This window comes from Cygnus olor, chromosome 11, assembly GCF_009769625.2.
Source record: "Cygnus olor isolate bCygOlo1 chromosome 11, bCygOlo1.pri.v2, whole genome shotgun sequence".
Lineage (NCBI taxonomy): Eukaryota > Metazoa > Chordata > Aves > Anseriformes > Anatidae > Cygnus > Cygnus olor.
The window spans coordinates 10,312,726-10,332,838 of NC_049179.1; the positions used below are offsets into that span (position 1 = coordinate 10,312,726).

Sequence of the window (20,113 nt, forward strand, 5' to 3'; positions counted from 1 at the left end):
TGTTTGGGTGCAGGTGGGGTAAGCATCTGTAGGGATGAAAGCTTTAGGGGAGGTGGGGGAGAGTGGCAGGCTGCTGATGCTGCTTTATGGAGAACTTACTGGGCTTGTAAGTATCTGGAGGAGGGAGGAGGCAGCAGGGAAGGAGGCTTTGCTCTGGATGGCTGACTTGCAGTACTGTTTGCAGCTCTCATGTGAGTCAGCAGCCTTCGATACGCTCAGATAACCTGAATAAAAATAGCCAACCGTCTTGTTGTAAGCTTTGAAGTGAGATCTTGGTGAGGAATTACTGAGCTTAAGTGTTTTTTTTTCCTCCTTAAAGAAAGGCTGATACTGGAGTCGAGGAGCTAGACAAAGAAAGCCCAACCCAGCACTTAACTGACATCATCTCTGCTGCATCTGTGCGTAGCCTAAACCTATAGGAAAGCAGCTGGAGCCCTTCCCAGTATATAATATATGTCCTGCTACCAAGCATTGCACTGCGGAGCCATGCCAGATGTATTTCACTGTGACATATTAATTTCTTTGCTTCAAATAGCATGTGGCTAGGGATAATACACTTGGTGAAATATTGGAGCGAGAAACAATGCAACATAAAATAATGCTTTTCATTTGAGGACCTCAGAAACGTGCGCAATAAATTAAACAAATAGCCCAATCTCTGCCTCATGTTGCTGCAGAACACGAGGGTGGAGGTGCTTGGATGGGGGCCTCAGCTCCGGGTGCCAACAGTGACTTTGGGAAGAGCGCAGGGAAAGGGTGAGCATTCGAAACGCTTCCCCTGAATGTTTCCCAACACCGAATTCCTGAAGCTCAGGCGTACCCCAAACCCAGTTGGGCTTTGACCTCTTTTTTTTAACCACTACTAACATCTTGTTGGTGCTGTCGGGGAGCAGTCATAGATGCAGGATCTCACTCCTATGGGGCAGAGCTTGATGGAAAGCTCAGCGTGAGGTTGTCCATCACACAAACCTTTATCTGTATTAAATTTCACCTGCCTTGGTTCTCTTTTGTCTTCATGCTGGAATAACTTGGAGATCTTTGAGGGGAGTTGTGTGTTTGTTACAGCATCCCATCTCTGGAGAGCTGCGGACCGCTAAGTCTGGAATTGCCTTTATTTGGGGCCAGTGGTGGGGTGCCTTGTTCTCATAGGGATTGGGAAGTTATCTGCATTGCATGTTTCAACACTGGAGGTTTGAGTTCTCTGGTTTTTAAGCAGCAAGAGAGAAAGAAAATGAGATTGTACGAGTGAGTTGGCTGTAACATTTCACATCTGGTGTTAAATGTGGACACCTTGGAAGAAGGTGGACTTCGTGGGGGAAAAGGGCCATTGATGGGGTGGCAATACCCTGCAACTTGAAGGTGTTGTGTTCCATAAATACACGCTATAACTTGGTGATTCTTACTGCAGTCTGGATTTCAGAGCGGCGGTCAGAGGAGGTAAATTAAATCGATACAAGTTCCTGGTCCCATTAGTGCTGCAGCAAAGCATTGGGCATATCAGCAGTTTGTGTTCTTAGAGCAACGCAGGAATTGTGTGATGTCTTATAGCCTGAGACAGCGTGAAGCTTGTGACAGCTGAGTAATCGACTGTTTTTTTAAAACTTGTGACTGGGCAAATCATTGTTTCAAGAGTCTAAATGCTGTTCAGCATTCCTGTTCAGGCCTTTGAGTTGACAAAGGCGGCATTTTCCTTTCGTTTGGAACATGCCTGCAAGGTGACACATCAGAGCTTTGTAAGTTAGCATTTTATGCAACTGTTCAAAATCTCAAGAGGTTTAGTTCTCTTCGAGTGTCTAGAAAATACATAGTTTGTGTGCACGGGAAGTCAGCGTTGGGAAAATCATGGAGTGTTTTCCAAAGTCACAGTTAGCTTTGTCTGGGTTTTCATACATTGAAATGTACAACATACATACATGAAAACCCATACTTTGTCTGGGTTTTCATGCAGTGCGTGAACATGGAAGTAGAGGCACTAATTCTCAAGAAGTTATTTGGTAATGTTGATTAAACCGAACCAACTTTTGACGTGAGCAGAATGCCACTGTTGATTCGGTGTGCTGTCTGGTATGTTGTTCACAAAATAATGCTTTTCTTGTTGATTTTATTCTCAGTAAGGTATGTTGATGGAAAAGCAGAGGGTCTGCTTGCATCTTTGATGCCTCAGGGTCAGGGAAAAACTGATCAAAGTTTGAGGTGATGAGGGTGGCTGTGTCCAGGTAGAACTGAGCCTGTGTTTGGGTGTCAAATGCGTGCTGACTGGGTGGGGTTTATTTTTGGCCACAGCTTTGGTATATTGTTTTTTTTTGTATATTACCCTGCTCTCTTTTCAGGTGTCAGTTGGGAATGATCGGTTACTTTTAGGTGCTTGGTATCATTACTTAGCTGCTGCGTTGCACTGCATCTCATAGATAAAGATAAAATACTTAACCTGTTTGTTTATTTTTCATTTTCAGTGCTGATAACATGATGACCTGACAAGGTACAGGACGTCCTAACTATGCAGTGCAGGTACTGATGGGAAAGGATCCAATATGAGTGTAAATGATGTTGGAGGCAGACGACGCTTTGAGGATAGCGAGTACACGTTGCACATATACCCCGGGAGTATCGCAGAGGGGACGATCTATTGTCCCATCACCGCCAGGAAAACGTCCACGGCTGCCGAGGTGATCGATTCGCTCATCAATAAACTCCAGCTCGAGAAAACAAAATGTTACGTCCTTGCAGAAGTGAAGGAGTTCGGTGGGGAGGAATGGATCCTCAACCCTACGGACTGCCCAGTCCAGCGCATGATGCTGTGGCCTCGCATGGCCCTGGAGAACAGGATAAGTGGCGAGGATTACCGCTTCCTTCTGCGGGAGAAGAACCTCGATGGGTCCATCCACTACGGGAGCCTGCAGTCATGGCTGCGGGTGACGGAGGAGCGCCGCAGGATGGTGGAACGGGGCTTCCTGCCCCAGCCGCAGCAGAAGGACTATGATGACTTGTGCAGCCTGCCAGACTTAAACGAGAAAACACTCTTGGAAAATCTCAGAAACCGCTTTAAGCAAGAAAAAATCTACACCTACGTAGGCAGCATCCTAATAGTTATTAACCCGTTCAAGTTTCTACCTATTTATAATCCTAAATATGTTAAAATGTATGATAACCATCAGCTGGGAAAGCTGGAGCCCCATATTTATGCCGTGGCAGACGTGGCCTACCATGCCATGCTTCAGCGGAGGAAGAACCAGTGCATCGTGATTTCGGGAGAAAGTGGGTCAGGAAAAACACAGAGCACAAACTTTCTGATTCATCACCTCACTGCCCTCAGCCAGAAGGGATTTGCTAGCGGAGTAGAACAGATTATTCTTGGAGCTGGACCAGTGCTTGAGGTAAGATGAAAATGATAGTGGTGTGGAAACTTTTAATGGTGTAAAAAAAAAAAAAACAACACGCACACAACAAACCCAAGTAGTTGTGGTTTTATTACGTTTTTATCTAGTAAACACTGATAATAAACTGAGTTACAACAGAATGAGTAATGAGAGGGGGTAGCCTCTCTGCCTAGGGAACACTACGTGATTCAAAACAGGCAAAAGAATTGCAGTGAGTGGCTTTGACAGATTTATTATTGCATGTATTTTCACTCAAGTGTTCTTTCATACCGAGGTATCTCAGTGATTTTTCAGTTGGAAAATGGAAATGAAAAAACCTTTCATGAATTAATGGTGGCCTCTTACATAGTATGTTGTAAACTGAGCTGACGTCGGGTAGCGTATGGATAGCATCGCATTTGGGTGGTTTTCTGTACCCGCAGCTTGACTGAGCTGAGGAATAGATCAAAAATGATTTTAATAGTCAAAAGTTTATTTTCTAATAATTAGTGCTTGGTTTAGCCTGTGTGAGTGGGTACTTTATGAGGATTTCTCCTGGTGATGAAAGGAGATGAGATAACTGGGTCATTAATGTCACAGATACGAAACTCTACAGGTGGGATACGAGTAGTCATTAGTTAATTTGCTTTGAGCCAGCTGTGTAATTCTTGGAAACAGCTTCCCTTAGGATTGTCCATTTTTGCTTGCAGAAGGAGCTCTGTTGGTGCAGCCTAGCTGCGCGGGGCTTGGTGCAGGCGGTGGGCTCACATCAGAGTGAAAGAGCTGCCTCGGCTGGGCCAGGTTCCCTCCCGAAACCCAGGGCACAGGCTGGCTTTCTAAGAAAAGGCAGCTGCTGTCGGGCGGGGAAAACACTCCTCTCGCCTCAGAAAAGCTTGCAGTCAGCTCCCCGGTGGATTATTTTGAAGCGAACGTTCAGCTGTTATTGCAAACTGTGTTTTTGGCTGCATCTGTGTGAGTGCTGCCTCAGTCAAAGAGGCAACCAAGCAAAATTCTCAGTCCGAGTGACAATGGTGAAACCTCTGCATGGATGTCACAGGAGGTGACAATTGGCCTCACTTAGCTACAAACTTCTAGCAATTTCTCTGTGTGTTTTTCTTTTTAAGAAGGAAATGCTGGATTGCATTTTCTTGTCTTAAAAAATGGCTTTGACCGTGTCTCCTAAAAATAGTAAAACTCACGGTTTGGTTGGTTTGTTTGCATTTTATTTTGAAAACTTTGTTTGGGAATATTCCAATTCCTGACAGTTGTCTTGGGATTTGTCCCTGAAGCATTGATGGTTCAGGGAATGCTGGCTGGTTCTGCTTTGGGGACAGAAGCTTGCATTCTTCAGCTCCGGCAGCTGTGCTTCTGTTCTTGCACTTCAGCTGCCTCCAGGTCGCTCTGAGAAAGTCAGGTTAATCCAGAATTTCTTCTGGTCTGCCGCTTCAGTTCAAAATAGTCACGAATCAAGCAGTCTGAAAGATAAGATGTGCATACCTCTGTTTTTTCCCTGCTTCCTAAAATTGCCTAAAAAAGGGATCTTCAGAGAAGATCGGCTCTCGTGGCTTGTGTTACCCTGAGAGCAGTTGCAGGTTGACCTCTTTTGATTCCTTCCATTTGTGGTTGATGCTAAACTTGTGCATCTCATTTACGTTTCCTCTTTCTTCCCATTCTTCTCCCTTTCTCCAGAAGCCTTCTTGGACCCTCTCATTCTCTCTCCTTCTGCTCATTTAAATGAAAATTAAAATGAAAATTAAATTTTAAAAAAATTAAAATTAAATGAAAATTTCATTTTAAAATGAAATTGTGTTGGGCTCAGGCTTGCCTTTTGGGAGGCACATGTGCTGCAACATACCTGTTGGTGGGTCGACCTCTGTTATTTCGGGGCTGGAGCACAGCAAATCAGAGTGTGTTCACTCCTGTTGAGCTCTCTGCCTGCTTGCAGAGCATTTCCAGCAGCACGAGCTCTTCCCCCCATCCCTGGGAATGTCTTTGCAGCCGTGCTCGCATGGAAGGAGCGGAAGCGTGGCCAACTTAAGGTTTTCTGCAGCTTCGCTGTTTTCCCAGGTTAGCCTTTTGGAATAGCCCAAGGCTATTGTTTTGTTGTTTTTTTTTTTTCTTGCAGAGGTCATTACGAGATTCCTGTGAGCCTTGTCCAAGCTGTGCTTTTTGGGATGGCTGTCAAGGCAAGCTGTTATTGCCATCTAGGTGTGGTGGTGTCATCCAAGAGCCGTATGCAGCAGCGGCTAGCACTGTGCATTGGACACGAGGCCACAGTATGCCTGCAGAAGGTCCATTTTCCAGTAGGGTATCAGTAGAGCTGAGTTGGCCAAAGTTTTGCTCTGCCTTATTTAGTTTCAGTGCTAAATTCAGTTCTTAAGTTCAGGTGTTTTATGCAGATATCAGAGGAATAATTGCATGTGCAATTGAGTTCTGTTTCTGATCTGCTTCATGCAGTACTACAGATGAAAACTTCATTACGCTCAGCTTGATGCTCCATCAGGGACCTGGAGTGCATAGCTTCGCTGCTTAATTTCCATATAGATTGTTACTTTTCATTTAGATGCCAACCCTGATACTATTTAAGGAAGCATCAAGAAAGTGTGCCAGGCGTTTGTGTGCATGTAGGTTTGTATATATGTCCTTTAGTGAAACATTTTACTCCAATAATTTCTCTTTTTTTTTTTTTTTTTTGAGGGAAATAAGCAACACACAGAACAAGAGATTTTTCCACTTCCATTTGCATTCCAAAAGCTGCAGTTAAAGGTTTGCTCTACAGAAAAGTGCTGTTATCGCAGGACTTCCAGACACTAGTGTGTCTAACCTACTGTAAAATAGCGGAACTCCATGGAATAAACATCACGTGCAAAGCGATTGCTCCCCTCTAGTTATCTTGCACTGAAAAATTAAGGTATTTTGTGTGTATTATATGGTCTTTTAATGACTGTTGCCAGTTTTGTAACAACCACCTCTACCTTACAAATCTGTTCAAATCACTTAGGGTCCCACTACGATATTTCGTCCTGAGACGGATGCAGAGGTGGGTTTCTTGAGGTCTTCCTATGCAGTGTTGCCACTCCTCACTCTTTTATCTTCAGGAGCATGTGCGTTGGCAGAGCTGCTGCTCAGCCTCTCGATGGCATTAAATCACTGAATTAATTCAGCTAACCCAAATATTCACAGCTCACAGTCCAAACTGAATAGGTCAGAGCTACTCGGCCAGAACTATCCAAGCCTGATGTCATGGATTGATTGGAGTTGAGTGATTTTGGGGTGGTTTTTTTTCCTACACATTGTTCAGCATCAAAACCTGTTCTTCTCCATGCCGTAATCACCAGGCCATTTTCCAACTTAGGTTTGGACTTGAAGCTTGCCAGTTTTGACAGAAATTATGGAATATTTGGGAAGAACGTGCATGCAACAAAATAGGCACTTGCTCTTGGTTCCGTTTCTGCTGCTTACACTGCACACGAAGCATTTATTCAGAACCACTAAGCTGTGGCTCTCCGGCATGGAGTCAGCGAACTGCGGCTCCAGAAGTTACGTGGGATCCGATTCCTGTTCAAGGGGAGGTTTTTAATAGTGCGTTATCTCTGCAGCAGGGGAGTCAATGGGGAGAAGTTATGGGACCCACTTTAATTCCCAGATAGTTGAGCTAGGGTATAATTAGCTAAGACTCAAGCATATAAAAGCACGAGCTTGTCTGAAATTAGATCTCTCTCTCCTATCTAAATAAGAGATGAAAATTGTGCCAGTGTTTGATATAAATACTAACCCGAAGGTGCAAGGTATGAAGGTGAAGTTAAGATTTTAGATATGCGCTAATAGTTCAAGGGCTTATTACTTGTCAAGAACATTAGACATTTTTATTGCAAACGGGGCTTCATTACTTTCCATGTTGGGGGAAGACCAGGAAACCTAGGTCTCCTGTCTTTCTTTCCTTGGAACTCTTGACTTGAAAGGTGCAATGCACACCACAGCCACGCTTCACTCTCATTCGTCAAGGTCTGTTGGAGATGGATCATGGTCATGTAAACCTTGGGAGCCAGAGGCTAGTGGCTTCAGGGAATGTCCAGCTGGAAAATAGCCCTTGGGTGGCTCACCTTCATAGAATCATAGAGGCTTTCAGGTTGGTTCTAAGAGGCTTTCAGGTTGGTTCTAAGAGGCTTTCAGGTTGGTTCTAAGATCCTCTAGTCCTAGCTTTAACCTAGTGGAATGTTATGGATTTTCTTTTCAGGTAGGGAGGCCTGCTCCTGGTGGCTGCCTCAGCAGGGTGAGGAGGAAGGCAAGAGGGTCAGGTCTTCCTTTTTTTCTTACAGTGGCTTCAGGCTAGGAATGCTTAAAAATTCTGAAGAGCTTTTCCTAGTGTCCATACAAACTTTGGGAGGCTAACTGGATTTTATTTTATTTCTTGAAAGCGTTCCTTTGGCTTTGGGAAAGTCGTTATCCACTGCTATGGGTCTTGAGGAGAAGGAAGAAGTCTGTTTGGAAGCATCCGTGTATTTTCTGTTAACTTTTGGGGGTGGATCTCTGCAAGCTGGTACACAACAGCTTTGTAGACAATGCATGTTTGGTTTTTACAAAGCATTTAATGGAGGAGTTCAAGTTCATACCGTAGACGCTTGATCTTTGTGACGTGGCAGTAACTTCACTCTTGGGATTTTCTTCCAGATTTTTCCATTAAATGGTAGCAGCGTTTGAAATCTTGTATGTACAGTTGTAATGCAGGAGCATTTTCCTGTTAACTATCGTTTCATTCTACTTCTAATCAATATGAACTTTAAAAAGTTGTTTATGACAGTGGCTGAAGATGCTGCTTTCCCTTTAATTATATTAGCTAAAAACATCAGGATGAACTTGTATTTTCATAGTCTTAAATCTTGTAGAGGTGGAAAGCCCAGCCCCAGCAGGACCATGAGTGTTCTCCTCCGCTCAGAACCCAGCGAGAGATAAACCGCACGTGTCAGCTTCACTGGAGTGGCCTGAGTGCAAGTTGATTTATCAGACCATGTGATTTTTCTTTATCTCTCAGCATAAATGCAAACAGTAGTAAACTGCCCCCTGGCCCTGGTATGGCCACATGTCCCCAGGCAGGTTTGGGACATGCCCGGAGCTCCAGGAGCCTGTGCCGGATCGATCCAGCAGCCGGAGCTTTGCTGACATCTCAGTTGTCGCAAGAAGCACTGCAGCTACGAAAACCAGACGTGTTTTCTAAGCAGCTGTTTGCATGCATCTTAAAAATGTCCCAGTGGGGATTTCTCAATTGCTTTTGAAAAAAAAAAGAAATAATAACAAAAAGAAATGTTTCTTTGACAGGCTAACGATCACTGCTGGCTGTGGATGGGAGCTGTTGCTGTCATTCACTGATGTGTGGTTGCATCGTTTGTGCCAAAAAAAAAAAAAAAAAAAGAATTGGTGGCTTGAATTGCATTTAGAAAATAACAGCCAGCCTTTCGTAGTGGTGGCAATGCTACGTGCCTTCCCAATAGGTGGGGGGTTGTACTGAGATGTTACGAACGGCACCGTAGCAATGTCTTTTTTTAATTTCTGGAACAATTTTACACCTCCAGCAGGTCTGTGAAAGTTACAGCTTCAACCTTTAGGCCTGGAAGTCTAGCATCTTTTCTTTTTCTTCTACTTGTTAGATTGCTGGAGGAATATGTAAGCAGCAATTAAAAGGTATTTAATTTTATTGTATAGAACTTGGCCATTGTCACGAGCAGGCTCCGTCCCTCCTCTTCCTGAGCTGAGTCAAGCCAGGGAGCTGCTCGCAGCAGCTGAGGAGCTGGCTGAGGCTAGGAGAAAACACTGCTTCCCTGCCAGAAGTGCAGTAGATGCTTCTGAATGCTTCAGAGCGCAACAAAGAGCTTTTGAATGGAGCAAAAAATCAGTGAACTCCAAGATTTGGGCATGTCCTGGACCTTTGGGGTACCTGAGCAGCACGGGACAAGGTTGTCACCAGAAGCCAACTGCACGCAGCATTTCAAGTCATGAGTTTGTGCCAAGTGTCTCGAGAGGTTTTAGATCTGAAATAGGGATTTACATCCACTCTTCGCTTGCTCTTGATAACTTTTAGCCTGTAGTATGTACAATTATTACTGATCTCGTGTGGTCTGAGTTAGGCATGGAGGTTTGGTGCAGCAGCTGGGATTTGAGCATTGCTTTTGCCTTTTCCAAACGCACGGGAAGGCCAGAGGGGAAACAGCTCGCAGAGATTATACAGATTATGTCTAATGTGAGAAGAATTTATGCAGGCCTCTGACAGCAGCAGCGACACAAAGGAGTCATACAGCAATGCCCATGCACTAAATGCTTTTCAGCAGTGCTTCCAAAATGCTGTTATTCTTTAGCTCGTGATATTTTACACTTTCTGCCTCTGTGTCAGAGTGTGCCATTCATCCACTTCTCTGGTTCGGAATTGCTCAGTCCTTTTTCTTTAGAGGCTGTGGAACAGCCAGATTGACCGCATCGGTGGTGGAATTTGACTTTTCTTTTTCTCCATTATTTGCTATCCTCAGCAAATATTTCACTACCCCAATTCAAAAGCCACGTTATTATGTTCGAATGACGGAAATGGTGATTTCTGACCTGAGGTGGCTGCAGGAAAATCGATCAGTTACTAAAGCAGGTTTATGGGAAATGGCCTTTTTCTCTACCCCTAAGAATAAGCAGCTATTTTGTTTCCCCTGGTTGAAACAACAAGTAAAGCCCTGACCTTGATGAGTGCAGTGCTTTTTATTGAACCTTCAAGTCCAAATATCCTGTTTTTTCCCCACCTCCTTGTCTTTTCCTCCCTCCTGTGTTCCTTAGCCCCCTCACCATCTTTTTTGGGCAAATTGCTTTGCTTTGCCATTTGCTCTCATTCATACCCTTCCATTTTTATCTTCTTTCTTTAGTTTTCGTTCATTCTTTCAGGGTTTCACCTTTTTCCTCTATTGAGGTATATAATCCTAAGTCTGTCCCTAGCAGGGGGCCGTGTGTTCATGCTTATGTGCTACCATAGTGAATCCACATTAATACTTCTGGTTTGAAAGCATGTGCATTGTCACCCTCAGAATTATTTTGCAGCAGCATCTGTTTTAATCATGTCAGCGTTATATGGTATTAGAGGACTGTTGATTTTTCATTAATGTTTTTTTTTCTTCTAGTGGCTTAGCCTGTATATTTCTTCAGTTTATCTGTTATTTGGTTTTGTGTTAAGCTTTTTATTTTAATCTGAATTTGAAAGTGCACACTTTATGAAGCTTTTCTTTCATTTCCACGAGATTGTGCAGTGATAACATAGCACCTGGTAAGTGATGTTTTAAAGGAAGATCGAGCTGCTGCTGCTCAGTGAGGCTTCCATGAGGACTCAGTATTGATAACAGAGGTGCAGGAGTCCCAGCCCTTATGTAGTTGGTACAGCACTGAAAAAAGCCATGGTGTTCTAGTTACAGAATAATTGGTAATTAATGCAAAGTAGCAGTTGATGAATTTTGGCTTTTTAATTGTTTCTGCTGTCCATGTGGCTGTTACAGGCACACAACACGAGTGCTCCCCATTAAACCTCTCTGGAGAGTGCAGGGTTTCGCTGCCAAACCCTGCATGTTGCGGGGTGCCCAAGGACCCGTACCCTGTGATAGCCCCTTGCCTGCTTGAAGACTCAGCTACAGCATCCTCCTGAGCACTGGGAATGCCAACACATTGCTTTCCAAGACAGCAGATAAAAGCTTCGGAGTCAAGTCTCAGTGTCCTCAAGTCATGGAATCACAGAATGGCTTGGGTTGGAAGACACCTAGAGATCATCTGGTTCCAACCTCCCTGCCCTTGCTATTTATAATATGGCAGCTAGTTTTGTTACTTCATTTTTGCTGTGCAGTGGAGACAGAGTAAGCATGATTAATTAACTATTTTTCTTCTAAATCAACCTTTTTTCTGTATAAACCTAAGCGACCAGGGCTGCTTTCAGAGTGGGTGCACGTGCCTGGCTTTTGTTCCTGTTCCTACTTTGCTTTGCTTCTCTGTGTGAGCTGGGGCAGGTCTGCAAGCACTGTTATTTTTAAAGGTACTGTACTGCCTAGCTGCCCTTGATGGGAATTAGAAGATAAGTATGCAAGCATATGTTACGGGGCGTGTATATATAGTATGTGTACGTTAGCAAGCAGTTCAGCACCGCAGGGAGCTGTTGTGCCGAGGGAAGCAGCCAAGGCCGAGTCCACACGCGTGTCTCCAGAGTTTTAGTTCTGATGAGCCCCAACCTGGTCCTGTGGCTGAACGCCTCCTATTGCACTGTACTCTGATAAAAACATGGATTTTGTTTGGGTCTGAGCAGTCTCGGAGCACTGAAACTCAGGTGGGGATGGCCAGGAGGTTCCCTTTGAAGACCCACCTGGGAGCCAACTGAATCCACGCGACGTTTCTGCTTGATTTCCCTTACATCTTCCTGTAGGAAGAGCGAAGTCAGCGTGTTCTTTAATGACTGCAAGTAGAACATGAGCATCTGTGGGAATAATGACCGTTATTTAGGTTTATGTTTAAAAAAAAGAAGTCTAAAACCAAGACTTACCAAATGAGCAGTTGTCACCATCTCATGGAGCCCTGAAGCTGTAGGTCTGCTGTTGCTCTGGTCTCTTCTGCAGCTCGGAGAAGATTGCTGCTTCGTCATGGTCCCAGCACCTGCTAAATACAAAGCCAAACAAAGTGTGTCACGCGCTGACCAAACAGCTCTGCTGCTGGCGGTTTTAACAGGAATCAGATCAATGAGTGGGGCAGCGCAGCGGGGCATAGGCAGGTAGCTGCTTAGCTGCTGCAGCCCCCAAAGTTAAATATTGCTCGGAGGTCAAGCCCAGTTAAAGCTGGGCATGTGGAGAGGGCGAGGGAACAATCCTTCCCCCAAATGATGTTCCACAAGGTCCCGTTCCTTCGCTACAGCTGGGAAGTCCGGGCTGCGGGATGAAGGTTTCACCTCATCCTTCCTCGTGTCCTTGGGAAGCAGAGTGAGCAGGGCAGGTGATGCTTCCCTGCTGGCCCATGGCTTTCAGTCACCTGGAGCTCAGGGAATCCCTCGTTTGGCGTCAGAAATCAGTGTGGTAGGTCTGGATGGACTTTAGGGGGTTTGTTGGACTACGTGAAGTCTGTGCTGACTGCTGTCAGTGATTTTGATCCAGGCAGCACCACTGGCGCGCTGCCTGCTGTTGTGCTCCCTGCTGCTAAGCCAGTAAGGGTTTCCTATTTTCAACCCTGCAGCAGTTCCATAAAAACTCAGCTTACGGCTACGTGACACTTAACATTTTTGGTATGACTGCAGAGCCGATGCAATGAACGGCGCCTAGAGGAAGGACCAGCAGTCATCCTCCGTGGGTGTGCTCGTCCAGACCCGAGATGAATAATTCAGTTCCTTCTTGCGAGAGCCGAGCAGGTTTCAGAGGATGTGTTTCAGTTTTCAAGAGTCTTAACCCTGACAACAAGCGTGGGTAAAGCCAGAATAGAAGCAGAGATGTTGCAATGTTTTTTAAGAATTGAAATCATGTTCCAAACTTAGCCAAATCGGGGCAGTTTGCAGTTATGGAGAACCATTACTTGCAGTCATGAGGGCTGGTTGTGTCAGTTAGCTTCATTACAAAAGGTACTGAGAAACAATATAATCCACTAGTCCTACTAGGAGAAGTAGGAATCAGGATTATTTCTGATTTTTTAAGCATTTTTGGATGTGTTAAATACTTCTAACCAAAGTGGTCAATTTAGTGTGGGGCAGTATAGTCTGTTATGGGCAGACTGGTAGCGGGGTGTACTGTAATGGTTGTCAAGCAGTTCCTATTAAAATACTTAAGAAGTGCTAATGCCACACGGAAAGTATGAATTTCAAGAAAAAAGCGATTAAGAAAAAATTAAAGAGTGCATGAAATTTATTTTTATATATTTTAGGTGCCTTGCAGTGAATGAAGAATTATTACATTCAGCCCAGCAGTGCAAAATCTGTAACTTTGTTTGAAAGGCCCTCACTGTGTCAAAAACTCCCCTCATTGCCACTTCCAGGAAAGCGAGGTTTTGCAGAGAGAGAACACGTCTCAGAAAATGGGTGGCTGTACCAGTAACTGTGGGGGAAGAGGATGAATTTGGTGGCAGGGAGAGAAAGCTGAAAAAAAAGCAATTTCTGGTTCTGAAAGCAATTTCTGGCCATAGTGCAATAACAAAATGTGGTTGTATTTTGTCAGCATTTTCCAGATCTGTAGCATCCTTGTGTTTGGTTGAACGGAATGAAAGCAGAGACATGGGATTCCTATGCAGCAACTGTGGTAGGGATCAAATATCTGCAGATTGCCCCAAAGTAGGCAGATGTACTTATTTATTTTTCATCAGGATCTTGGACAAGGAGCTGCGTGAGGGACACCAGATGAGAATGAAAGCAGGTGAATAAAAATGCTTGTGTCCAAGGTGAGGGCCAAGTGTTAAAGCCTTCATCTGCTTCAAATCTGAGGGCTGCCTTGGGAAGTGGAAGTGGTTTCAGGAGAGTTTGAGGAAGGAGTGATGCTGCGTGCTTGCCAGCGATAGCCGTGACTGGGCTTGCACATGCAAAAACTGGTCCAGCCTCTGGTTTCCAAAATAATTAAAATTTACAGATGACCCTTGCAGCGTCAGCAATGCCATTGTTCTGTGGAATTCTACCGAAATTGGAGGAAAGGATAAAATTCTGACGTCACCTTTTTGGTTCTTACATTTTTTTGTGATAGGCAACTTATAATGGTTCATAGTTGTTTGGTAGTACCACCGCATCCCTGTTGTTCCCTCCTTGCTCACATTGAACTGACTGAGGAAGAGACCAAGCTAATTTTAATAAAATATGAAACTAGTTTCTCTTTTGCAGAATTCCTGCTTTCTTTATATTTGGAGTTACAGAAACGCAGGCTGGCGGGGGCAGATACAGGGGGCAATGCTGAGTCTCTCCGCTACAGATGTGTGGGGTTCATTTAGGGATTTTCTTCCCACAGCTTCCAAATTTCACTGTGAAACTACTGAATTTATGTGCTGCACTGGTGGCTTCTAATGAAGGAGATCTTGTTGCTCTAGAAAGTCATCCTGAGGAGCAGAAAATTCTGGTGTTTTTTTGTTTGTTTCCAAAACATAAATGAAAATGTCAGAGGAAAGAGCGTCTGCTGCTGTTAATAGATATTTAGTGACAAATATCAGGCAAGTCAGCATTTCTTCCACCTCTGAATTGAGTGGGGCAAACCCCACTTTACAACCTGCAGAACCATATTCCTGTGTGCAGCTTGCATTTGCCAAGTGCTGCAGCCTGATCGACGACTCTGCCCCTCTCTGCCCTTTTGCATGTGCTGCCAGCTTGGCATTCTGAATTCTCCAGACTCTGCAGATCCTCGTCTTGACTGTAAATGCTCCTCACCCTGCAGATAAGAAGTGAGCTCTGAAGTGAGTACAATGAGACTTCTTGTAAGGCATTATTCAAGGGAGAGATATGAATCAGCTGCGTGGTAGGTGGAGTAGGCTGTGTCTGATGGAGCTGGGGAAGATTTGGGTTGCCTCCCCTAAGCAGGAAATTAAATGCCCTTCTGTGCAAGGCTTGTATCCACTCCTTAATTGAAAATAAACTCTGTGAGCTTTGGCAATAATGCTCTGCCATTTAGTGTAAGGCTCTGAAAAGGTAGGGGTGCCTTCTAGTAAGTTGTGTCCTTATTGCTGAAGTAACTCGATCATTTGCAAAAACAGAAAAAAATGTTGCGGGTGTCTCATCACAGCTGTGCTTCAGAGCAAGCCCTGAAATCACTGCTGTCAGACAGCGATGGTCTCATAATGCATAAAATGGACATTTTGCCTCTTGTGGATTAATCAAACCTCTTATTTTCACCAGAGTACCTTTCTGTTCTTGCTAAATTTTGTTTCTTCATTGTTTAGGCTCTAGCTCCAGTGATGCTAAAAGAGGAATGTATCCAAGGTATCTGCCTGAACTTTGCATTTGTGGGCCAGAGTTGTCTTGGTATTTGGAGGCCTCTGGGATAGCGGTAAACTTGCCAGCAGTTCATAAATTTTAGCCAGGCTTTTTACCTTAGTCAGGAAATTCATGTTTGAACTTTATTAAGGGGCTTAAGCTGGGATTCACAGTGATCTAATACCAGCCCGCTGCCAAACGTAACATGCAATTTTTGCATTTGGTTGCTCTTGTTAATTCTAGCTCGCTCCCCTCCGTCCCAGAGCGGATGAGCCCTGCAGAAGGGGACACGGGCACTGCTCTTCCCTGTGTGCCTCATGGGGCCCGGCTGGTGCACAGCACAAGCTGCTCACCAGGAGAAACTACAGCGCGGAAACATTTCCACCTTCGTTGGATCTCAGCTTGAGGAGGGCACACGCTGGTGTTTTGCATGCATTGAGATCATGGATGCTGAACACGAGGCTGCGTCGCAGGTGCCATGCGGGAGGCCAAAAAATGGTCAATCACCTAAAACCAAGAAAATTTTCTGTGTTGTGCTTTGGCGTCCTCCTCCTAAAACACAGTACCTAAACTTAATTCCCAAGCTGTGGAGGAACACAGATGATAACATAAGCAAAGCCTTTTGTTGTGATGGGAAAGCGCATCCATCTGTGGAGGATACAGAAAATATTTTGGTGAAACGTCCCTGCTGTTTTACCTGCCGTGTTTAACTGAAGGCGAGGGGTGTTACTGCTCGCAGGTGGCCCTGCTGAGGAGCTGAAGGTGGGACTGCAGGACACGTGTGCGTAACTGGCAGCTGAATAGGATGTCGAAACTAGCTTGCTGTTGGTGTATTTTATGTATTAAGTCAGTTTTGAAGAAATCAGGTGAATTGCCCAAAATAAGAGCTCCGTATCCCGATGATGATCTGTGATTGCCATTGAGCATTGCTGTCTGTGCATAGGCTGCCTGTACACAGGCACGTATTGGCCATTGATTTTTGTGCAGCAAATCCAGCCTGACAGGGCTTGTTTCCCCACTCGCTTTTCTTTTTCTACAAACTGTAGCAGAGAAGAACCTGTTCCTGTGTTCTGCATCGCAGCTGCTCTTAATGGCCCTCGTACGAGTGATTCAAGTCCGAGAGCTCTGTTGCCAAAACCTTTGGGTGAGCAAGGATGGAGCAGTTTGCAGGAAAACTGTGCCCTCCTGGGGACGTGTGCCTGGAGATTCACCCAGGTCAGGTCACCTGCCCTGCAGTTGCCCACGCGTGTAGCCAGGCAGTGTGCGAATCACTTGTGATCTTCTCTCACTCCCTGTTTTTGCATCAGGCAGCTGCCCACTGCCAGTACAGCTCCGTTCCCGATGCAGACTGTAAATGAAGAATCACCTTCAGTATTCCCTGAAAAACACGTGTGGCGATACCTCCTGAATTGCCTTGTGTGTGTGTGCGCAGGCTCCTTTCCTGTTTTCCTGTTGTAAGTACAGCAAGTGGGCATCCAAGAGCCAGTAAGCCTGGATTAATACTGGGCTTGGGCTGCTTCAAAAGGGATTACAAACCATAATATTGGCATTAATGCCGCAAAATGTGAGTGAAGCTTTTGAAAGTGCTTATGCAGCACAAAGAAACTTTGCTGGAGCCTTTTAACTTGCTTGCTGCTTTCTCCTTTCCTCTGCTACGGAGGAGAAAATTGTGGTTTCCAGAATTACATCACAATTATAATATTTGTAATAATAGAGATGCAATATAAATAGCCTTATGGCATGAGTGAAATATAGGGGTAATGAATGGGTGGGACCTGCTTGTTGCTGTCTTGGTTTCTCCTGGCTTGTGCAGCCATTCCCTCTGTAGGACATCTGGTTTTCATCTGGTACAGGAAAGCTGAATAATTTCAATAAAGCTGGGAGAAAACAGAATGATTTGGGGAGGAAAAAAAAAAGCACTTATTGAAGTTTGCCTGTTTTTCAAGCGGGGTTATTAATTAAATTTATCAGCCTGGGTTATTGACAGAGTGGACGCTTACTTGGATGAGTAAATGTGTCTGCTGACGGACTGTGCAATTACAGCTTAATGAGGTCAGAGCTCCGGGCTTTTCCTGATGTTGGTACATGCGAGGGTGTGAAATGATAAATAATTGGGATTGGGGTTGCTCTGAGTTTTGGGAAACCACCGTGCTGTCGTTTCAGCCAAGCACTAATGCAGTCACAGCCCCGTGTATCACAGCCTCATCTTGGTGGGACTGTCTGCATCCATGCAAGAATTACCCACTTGAGAATATCTGCACGGTGTGAGCCTGGAGCTGGATGCATTTAAAAATGGTAGAATACAAAATGTACTGCTTTTTCTTTACATCTTTGCCTCTAAGTTTGATCGCAATGGCAAGCTTGTCCTTTAGGCTAATTTTAGAGTTTAGAGGAAACGTTGGGTCAGTGTCTGCTTAATCTCTATGGCATTAGCAGACCCCTTTGACTAAGTTTTTAAATTGCATTTTATTGATTGCTAGGCTTTTAAAGAACTCCATAAGCTATTAGCGAGGGCTTTGCTGTGTGAAAATGGAGTGTTTGTCGTGCTACGAGCGATATTGACCCGAACAGTTGGGTACTCTAGGAATGTTTAGTCTTTTTTTCCCCTTTTTAGGTTGCAAAACTCTTGTGGATCAATTAGATCAGTTGTTTCTGCCCTCACTGTTTCTTGATGCTGGGAAAATTTCATTAATGTATAATCATAAATGAGCAAAATATTTCTATTTTTCTGTATTAATTGCATCTAGTCAGCAGGAAAATTGCATGTAGCTAGCTGAGAGGAGAAATGGCTGTTGAGAAGAGAGGGTTTCTGGTTATTCCTACTCTGACAGAGTACGAAGCGTTCTGAATAACTAGGTTGTCCTAAGCATTAACTTATAAAGGATCTGTGTGAGCTGTGCTGAAGTCTGCAGGAGTCGTAAGTTTGCGTTTGGACTTCAATGGTTGTAATTCTTAAATTGCTTTATGGTTGTAGTGTTGAAAGATCTTATGCACTAATTTTTCCTGAGAGTTTAATTAAGTTGCTAGGTTTCAATTGGAAATTTGAGAAGTAAAATAGGTCTTAACTTAATAGTAAGTTCTGTACTTGGAGAGAAAGCTCTGCATTTCTACCTAAAGGTTTGCTTTTACTGCTTCCCGAGTAGCCGGATCCACACGTTATTTTGCTCATGAGATACCAAAAGTAGCATTTCTCTGGAAAAGGAAGCATCATTGGGTAGGGCACTTGCAGATGCTGACAGTTTCTTGATGAGAAATTAGGGAAATGTTTTCTGTTTGGGTGCCATTCTGTTCCTCACAGCCGAATTGCACATCAGCCCAGTTCCTTGTGCCCATCTTGCTGTAGTCCGGTGCCGTGGGCTGGGTTAGGGGGTGTACAAGGCTAATAGTTCGGTGAGTTGGTGCTAAAATCCCTCAGTAATTCAAGGTAGAGATGTTAATACCTGCTTCTGCCTATCACATGAGTTATCTCTGATGCATTTGTTTTCTGGTATGGCATGGAGAGAATTTCAAGTGCAGTAATACTCCCCAAACTACTTAAGTATGCAGTAGCTTATAAATGCGCTTATAAATGCAGTAACCTATACATGCACCTTCTTTTTGATTTCTAATATGACTTTAGGCAGAGAGTACCCGGTGAGCCGAGAAAATACACTGAATGTGATTTTATTTGTGTGAATTCACCTGCACAGTCATTGCCTCTCAAGAAAAAGTCTTTCTGAGGACAGATGGCCACGTTAAATGAGGTAGCGTCTGAGACAGAGGCAAGTAGAAAAGGACAAGGCTTAACAAAACAAATACAAACCATGATGTGTCACTAAATGTTTCATGTTAGAGAAAAAAGCTGCCCCTGTGGGGTGTTTTAGAGTACTGGGTCTAAATGCTTTGTTTTTAGGCTCATTCAGGATCTTGATCCTGTTCACAGCATGGTGCCCAGGTGTAACCCCCTGATGGTGATGCTCTTGCTCAGCACCACGGATCTTCAAACCATGTTTTTAGGTACATGCAGCTCTTCAGCACTCATTCCCCTCCTCTTCCCCCCTTTTTTTCCTTTTCTGTACAATTCCTGACAATGTGGGATTTTTTCCATGCCTTATTACAGCTTCCACCTCGCTTTTAATTATTACAGCCACTTCGAGCCAGGCAGCTGATGAATTTTCAGCAGATCCTGAGTGCCTGGATGGCATCCAAAGGGAGAAACAGGGAAGAAATGGCAGAAAGGAGAGACTGCCAGGGTAAAAGCGTCGTGTATCTTATGCCAGGGGCCGAATGACCAAAGCATTCCTGCTGAAAACAGGCCAGAGCGAGGTAGGACAATCGTGCTGCTGTTCTGCCCGGTGGTTATAAGCAAGCGGATGAAGGCTCAGCAATGCCCACTTAGCAGAGAGAAAGGTTTCTTTCTGTACTTTTCCTTTTTGTCAGTTTTTAGCTTCCTTTGCCATTCCTCCTCCTTAAACTGCAGGCAGAGCTATGTAGAGAAGAAATGCTGTTTTCAGATGCGTTTAATTTTTTAATGTAGTGTTTTGCTTGCTGATTAAAGTCAATAAAGAGATGCATTTAATACTCTTCAAAGACAAAGACGCAAGCAAACTCCCCTTAGCTACCACTAATGGTCTTCTTATTTTATAAGGCTGAAGCAGCATCCCTGTGCTTCCCATTCGGAATAAATAAATGTGCTCCAGCAATTTCTGCTGTGTGCTGCATGCATCTTTTATATGCAAAAAGGAAACAGAATTCTAAGTGGTTTCCAAATCAATTCACATCATCCCAAATGCAAACAGAGTGGCTGAGTTTGTCACTTGAACTCCACTTCAGGACAGCATGTCCTGTGTTGTTT

General features: G+C 44.3%; 1 protein-coding gene across 1 annotated transcript in view; it reads left to right on the plus strand.

The window, feature by feature from the left end:
- The window catches only part of MYO9A (myosin IXA), a 188,654-nt gene that overhangs the window by 33,055 nt on the left and 135,486 nt on the right, over nucleotides 1–20,113 (plus strand). The window contains 1 exon segment of the mRNA XM_040569396.1: nucleotides 2,454–3,374. Coding sequence (XP_040425330.1) covers nucleotides 2,532–3,374 — 843 coding nt within the window. The 5' untranslated portion in view covers nucleotides 2,454–2,531.